Genomic DNA, 7,500 nt, shown 5'->3' with positions numbered 1-7,500 from the left:
AGCTCTAAACAGTCGTCCCCTCAGCGGTCTCTCTTTAATCTCTCAGCTCTAAACACTCGTCCCCTCAGCAGTCTCTCTTTATTCTCTCAGCTCTAAACACTCGTCCCCTTAGCAGTGTCTCTTTATTGTCTCTCTTTATTCTCTCAGCTCTAAACACTCGTCCCCTCAGCAGTGTCTCTTTATTCTCTCAGCTCTAAACACTCGTCTCCTCAGCAGTCTCTCTTTACTCTCTCAGCTCTAAACACTTGTCCCCTCAGCAGTGTCTCTTTATTGTCTCTCTTTATTCTCTCAGCTCTAAACACTAGTCCCCTCAGCGGTCTCTCTTTATTCTCTCAGCTCTAAACACTCGTCCCCTCAGCGGTCTCTCTTTATTCTCTCAGCTCTAAACACTCGTCCCCTCAGCAGTCTCTCTTTATTCTCTCAGCTCTAAACACTCATCCCCTCAGCGGTCTCTCTTTATTCTCTCAGCTCTAAACACTCGTCCCCTCAGCAGTCTCTCTTTATTCTCTCAGCTCTAAACACTCGTCCCCTCAGCGGTCTCTCTTTATTCTTTCAGCTCTAAACACTCGTCCCCTCAGCGGTCTCTCTTTATTCTCTCAGCTCTAAACACTCGTCCCCTCAGCAGTCTCTCTTTATTCTCTCAGCTCTAAACACTCGTCCCCTTAGCAGTTTCTCTTTATTGTCTCTCTTTACTCTCTCAGCTCTAAACACTCGTCCCCTCAGCAGTGTCTCTTTATTGTCTCTCTTTATTCTCTCAGCTCTAAACACTCATCCCCTCAGCGGTCTCTCTTTACTCTCTCAGCTCTAAACACTCGTCCCCTTACCAGTGTCTCTTTATTGTCTCTCTTTACTCTCTCAGCTCTAAACACTCGTCCCCTCAGCAGTGTCTCTTTATTGTCTCTCTTTATTCTCTCAGCTCTAAACACTCGTCCCCTCAGCGGTCTCTCTTTATTCTCTCAGCTCTAAACACTCGTCCCCTCAGCGGTCTCTCTTTATTCTCTCAGCTCTAAACACTCGTCCCCTCAACAGTCTCTCTTTACTCTCTCAGCTTTAAACACTCGTCCCCTCAGCAGTGTCTCTTTATTGTCTCTCTTTATTCTCTCAGCTCTAAACACTCGTCCCCTCAGCGGTCTCTCTTTATTCTCTCAGCTCTAACCGCTCGTCCCCTCAGCGATCTCTCTTTATTCTCTCAGCTCTAAACACTCGTCCCCTCAGCAGTCTCTCTTTATTCTCTCAGCTCTAAACAGTCGTCCCCTCAGCGGTCTCTCTTTAATCTCTCAGCTCTAAACACTCGTCCCCTCAGCAGTCTCTCTTTATTCTCTCAGCTCTAAACACTCGTCCCCTTAGCAGTGTCTCTTTATTGTCTCTCTTTATTCTCTCAGCTCTAAACACTCGTCCCCTCAGCAGTGTCTCTTTATTCTCTCAGCTCTAAACACTCGTCTCCTCAGCAGTCTCTCTTTACTCTCTCAGCTCTAAACACTTGTCCCCTCAGCAGTGTCTCTTTATTGTCTCTCTTTATTCTCTCAGCTCTAAACACTAGTCCCCTCAGCGGTCTCTCTTTATTCTCTCAGCTCTAAACACTCGTCCCCTCAGCGGTCTCTCTTTATTCTCTCAGCTCTAAACACTCGTCCCCTCAGCAGTCTCTCTTTATTCTCTCAGCTCTAAACACTCATCCCCTCAGCGGTCTCTCTTTATTCTCTCAGCTCTAAACACTCGTCCCCTCAGCAGTCTCTCTTTATTCTCTCAGCTCTAAACACTCGTCCCCTCAGCGGTCTCTCTTTATTCTTTCAGCTCTAAACACTCGTCCCCTCAGCGGTCTCTCTTTATTCTCTCAGCTCTAAACACTCGTCCCCTCAGCAGTCTCTCTTTATTCTCTCAGCTCTAAACACTCGTCCCCTTAGCAGTTTCTCTTTATTGTCTCTCTTTACTCTCTCAGCTCTAAACACTCGTCCCCTCAGCAGTGTCTCTTTATTGTCTCTCTTTATTCTCTCAGCTCTAAACACTCATCCCCTCAGCGGTCTCTCTTTACTCTCTCAGCTCTAAACACTCGTCCCCTTACCAGTGTCTCTTTATTGTCTCTCTTTACTCTCTCAGCTCTAAACACTCGTCCCCTCAGCAGTGTCTCTTTATTGTCTCTCTTTATTCTCTCAGCTCTAAACACTCGTCCCCTCAGCGGTCTCTCTTTATTCTCTCAGCTCTAAACACTCGTCCCCTCAGCGGTCTCTCTTTATTCTCTCAGCTCTAAACACTCGTCCCCTCAACAGTCTCTCTTTACTCTCTCAGCTTTAAACACTTGTCCCCTCAGCAGTGTCTCTTTATTGTCTCTTTTTATTCTCTCAGCTCTAAACACTCGTCCGCTCAGCAATGTCTCTTTATTCTCTCTCTTCAAGTTAATAAGAGAAAAATCTCAGCTTGTCATGTTACTGAGAAACACAAAGAAGTTTGAACTCCTCTGTCCTGAAGATGTGGAGAACTTTGAGTACCAGCTTCACCTTTGATTGGTACACAGAGCTCATCTTCTCACACTGGAGACTCCTTCAACGCATCATACATTAATGTCTTCTTACTGAAAAGAAGGAATTTTAATGTTTATTTATCAGTATCTCAGTCAAAGTTTCCGTGAACTTCTGCTACTGAAAAATAATCAACACTTTCTAAACCATCAGAATCCAGATCTCAACATCGTTGTGGTTTAAATAATAAGAGATACATGATGTGAGCTGAGAGGTTCCTCAGTGTGAAAGACTGGAGCATCATGTGGTCTGAGGAATTTATTTAGCTTTCTAAAAATATAAAAACACGCTTTTCATACTGAGTTTATGAACTTGGCACATGGCAGCAGAAACAGTTCTTCAGTTCATCTGGTCTCACGCAGTCCTCACGCTGGCGCCCAGGCTGCTGGTTTAAACTTCAGCAGACCTGCCAAGTTGTGAGGAGGAACAACGCGCCGTGTCTCTGGACACAACACAGTTACACACTTACTTTATTTCTCTCTACTGCAGGACAACAAGTCAGACTCACAGAACTGAGTCTGTGTGTGTGTGAACTTTACTAAAATTTAATAAAGTTTAATACAACAGACAAGTGGAGCTCTACAACTACACAACACAAAAAACACAACTATGTACAACAACACACATCTCTACACACACAACTACACACACATGACTTCACACACAACCACACACAACTAGACACACATGACTTCACACACAACCACACACACATCACTACACACACATCACTACACACACAACTACAAACACACAACTACATACACAACTATACACACACAACTCTACTCACACAGCTACATCATAACTCGATACACACTGAAGTTCCAATTATGATTATCATTTAAAATAATTTTTAAAATGCTAGACTTTGTTTTCATTTTATTAAATTTTTATTCTGTAAATTTTTCAGCCGTTTTTCTTTTTCAGCCTGACTTTTGTTGACGTCATCATTAATGAACCTGTTTAACTTACTGTAGGGTCACTTTAAAAACCACAAAACATTCTCTATTTCCTGTGACAGAGAGCGAGGACGCCACATCAGATCATCTTTCAGACAGGGAAACAGAGTGGAGTCAAAACATTACTGATGTCAGAAGGTGAGAAAGGGGCGGGGCTTCCAGTGGGTGTGGCAGTTATCAGAGAGTGGTAGCAGCATGTCTGGTGGTGACATGGGTAGATCTGCTTCAGTTTATCAGTTCACATTAATACATCTGTCCATCACTCCGTCTGTTCAGCCACAAATCCGTCAGTCAGTTTATACTCCACGTCTCGTCTGATTGTCCATCCGTCCGGCTGTTAATCCTTCTTTCAGGCTATTTATTCAGAATATAATAGAACCCATAAATAACAATCTTTAAACAAACACAGGAACTTTACAGTAGGCTGAGATGCTGAAAACACACCACAGTAAAGTGAGGGCCGTTAGCATGTTCATGTGCTTTTAATAAAACACGTACAAAATGTGTCTAGTTAGTTTTATTAAACATACACAAACCCACAGAGCAGTAAAGAGAGATGCGTTCATGTAGTGTGTGTGTGTGTGTGTGTGTGTGTGTGTGTGTGTCTGTTCCGTCTGTTAGCTTTATAACACACACGTGAATGCAGCAGCACACCGTCCCGCAGCTCATCATTTCACTGAACACGACCTGCGCCTCGGCGACTCCACTGTTTACTCTCCTGATCCAATCATCATAATATTTACGACTGCGGCTTTATGTAACAGTGTTATATAACTGGCACTCGGCTGCATCCCAAACCCCAGTGTTTAATAAAGTGACACACATCAGGAGTTCAGGACAGACACCGAAGTTCTGAAGTCATTGTTATTAATTATTAAAGATAACTTACATTAAACACTTATTACATTAAACACTATAAGATAAGATAAATCAGAATACAGTAGAATCTGAAGTCAATCTGCTCACACACACACACACACACACACACTCACACAGGCACACACACACACTCACACAGGCACACACACACAAACACTCACACAGGCACACACACACTCACACACAGGCACACACACACACTCACACACACAGGCACACACACACACTCACACACAGGCACACACACACACTCACACACACAGGCACACACACACACTCACACACAGGCACACACACACTCACACACAGGCACACACACACCGGCACCCACACACACTCACACAGTCACACACACACTCACACACAGGCACACACATACACACACTCACACACACAGGCACACACACACACACTCACACACAGGCACACACACACACACTCACACACAGGCACACACACGCACACATGCACACACAGGCACACACACACAAACACACATGCACACACACACACTCACACACAGGCACACACACACAGGCACACACACAGGCACACACATGCACACGCACACAAACACACTCACACACACAAACACCCACTCAGACACACATGCACACACACTCACACACAGGCACACACACATGCACTCACACACACAGGCACACACATACACACACACAATCACTCATACTTACACACACACGCACATATGCACACACAAGCATCCAACACACACACACTTCATCTTGTTTATTCAGAATTTTATCGTGTTTGGAGTCTGTGTTTAAATGGAAGAACATTTTCCATTTCTGTCTGGAAGGAACAGCACACACGCAACACATCAGTGATGTGGATTTTAAATAGATACTTTTTCTGTGTGTGTGTGTGTTCAGGCCGGCGTCCTGTCGTCCTCCTTGCATGTGCGAGGGATGAAGTGTGAGGCGATGCTCTCTTTGCGAGTCTTTTTGCCCCTCAGCGGCCGGCCCTTCTGCGACAGAGAGATGAACATATCCTTCCCATTTTTACTCCATTTCTCTGACATGTAGGCTGTGTAGAAGTTCTCTAAAAACACCTCCTTGAATTTGCAGCTGTCACTGTACTCTTTCTGTCCAAAAGAGAAGAGAAAATGCAGTGATAAGTTTCATCCAAGCTCCCTGACTCCATGTTACACGACAAGAGTTACCGTGAGGTTGTACGTGAGACCTGACGTTATTACTCAGAGTGCTGTAAAGCAAAGATGCCTTCAGAAATAAAGAGTAAACATTTCTATATGAATAAAACCCAGTAAAGTGTGTTACACAGTAATAAACTAAACTGGCTCAGTGTTTGTGTGACACGCCTTTGTTTTTGTTTTTTAAATAAATAAACGACTCGTGACTCAGTTTAATGAGGAAGTTAGCAGGAGGTTCTTCTCAGACTAGGGCTGTTTGACTCACTACTGTTTATCGCAGTAAAACCCAGCAGCCTTTAATACAGTTTATTGTCTTAAAAGTGTCTGTTTTTGTGATACAGTGTTTTTTTTACTAAAACACTAAAACTTTTTTGTAACATTTTTTGTTTTTGTACATTAAAGAAGAACTCATTAACATCTATAACAATATTTGTAGTAAATAAATAGGGTGGCTAATACTTTTGTACAGAGCTTCTCCATGTACTGGAGTACGAGCAGCAGTAAACTGCTCCTGAACTGATCCTGATCCTTATGTTCAGACCTACATAAGAATAATATTCATGAAGTGTATCAGTCAGGACCACAGCACAGAGACGGTGCTGGTTAAAGTGGTAAATGACCTGTTACTGGTCTCTGATCAGGGTTGTGTCTCTTTACTGTGTTACTTGATCTTAGTGCAGCTTTTGATACCATTGACCATGTTATTTTACTTAATAGACTAGAACATGTTGTTGGTGTTAAAGAGACAGATCTCTCCTGGATCAGGTCTGTAGATCTAAATGGTGACTTCTCAAAAAATATTAAGGAAGTCCTCATGTATGTGGTCAGACTACTGGGAAAGATCTGCATAGACAGAGCGTCACCCATGGGATTGTTGTAGACAGAGCCACCTGAAGACTATCACACTGACTCTGAACTGACATCGAGTCAGTCAGTTGGTCAGCTTTGGGCTCATCAGTGAACACTTGAAAACTTCAGCAGGAAGGAATTAGTGTTAAGTCTATAATGAACTCAGAGATTGTGTTGACCTGTTAGTTCCTCAGGAGCTGTTGTTTACACAAATGTTTACTACAAACTCTTATAGAAATGACTTCACTTACAATTACATTATTTAATGCCCAGTGTCACCCAGATAAGGATGAGGTTTACTTCTGAGTCTGGTTCCTCTCAAGGTTTCTTCCTCATATCATCTCAGGTAGTTTTTCCTCCCCACTGTTGCCTGTCAGGATCCAGCGCGGACTTTTGGCCGTGTGTGTTTGTTTATGTTGTGTATCACGTGTCTGCCCTGCCCTTGTCTCTTCCTCCCGCCTCTGCACACCTGTTCCTCATGTGTTAATTGTCATGTGTGTTTAGCCGTGCCGTGTTGCCGCAGAATCCTTGTTGTTGTATTTGTCGTCCTTGGTCTCGTCTCTTGTCGTGTCTTTGTCCCTGTTTTGTGTTAAGTTAATAAACCTGTTTATTTTAGCTATCCTGCATTTGGGTCTGTTTTTAAACCCCGCCTCGCTGACGCAGGCTTGATCATGAGAGATAGATGTTAATTTAATTTTAAACTTGTTCCTTTTTATTCTATGTTCCTTTACTTCTGTAAAGCTGCTTTAAGACGATGTCCATTGATAAAAGCATAAATAATTAAATTAAATTGAAATTTTAAAAACAATCCTGATCTGATCCTGCTCTGGTGTGTATGCAGTGATGGGAGATGAGGACATGAGAGATGTTCTCCCTGTGTTGGGTCTTCATAAGGACATGAGCTTCTGGACTAACTGTAGACCAGTGCGGTGTGACTGAACCCAGTAAAGAGGAGCTGCAGTAGTCCAGATGTGATGAGACGATGAGACTCACACACCATGTTCTCCGTTATCTTTAAATGCAATGTTTTATAAATGTAAAGAGCAGAGCTCCACTAACACTGCAAACATCTTAATGGTTCCTGGTTCTGTCATGAAACACACTGTATTTTACAGATAACGTCTGC

The 7,500-nt window shown here is 43.2% G+C and overlaps 1 protein-coding gene and 1 long non-coding RNA gene across 2 annotated transcripts in view; one reads left to right on the top strand and one right to left on the bottom strand.

The window, feature by feature from the left end:
* The window catches only part of LOC132851535 (uncharacterized), an 11,846-nt gene extending 8,232 nt beyond the window's left edge, over nt 1–3,614 (top strand). Inside the window, exon 3 of the long non-coding RNA XR_009649034.1 lies at nt 3,538–3,614. This is a non-coding gene — a long non-coding RNA (uncharacterized LOC132851535). The remainder of the gene's footprint in view (nt 1–3,537) is intronic.
* Nucleotides 3,503–7,500, bottom strand: part of fgf7 (fibroblast growth factor 7) — a 10,626-nt gene continuing 6,628 nt past the window's right edge. Inside the window, exon 4 of the mRNA XM_060878483.1 lies at nt 3,503–5,459. Within this exon, the coding sequence (XP_060734466.1) occupies nt 5,244–5,459 (216 nt within the window). The 3' untranslated portion in view covers nt 3,503–5,243. The remainder of the gene's footprint in view (nt 5,460–7,500) is intronic.

The sequence above is a fragment of the Tachysurus vachellii genome, chromosome 9, assembly GCF_030014155.1.
Source record: "Tachysurus vachellii isolate PV-2020 chromosome 9, HZAU_Pvac_v1, whole genome shotgun sequence".
Classification (NCBI taxonomy): Eukaryota; Metazoa; Chordata; class Actinopteri; order Siluriformes; family Bagridae; genus Tachysurus; species Tachysurus vachellii.
Note: the sequence above shows the minus strand (reverse complement) of the source record. Positions and strands in the feature narration are given on the sequence as shown.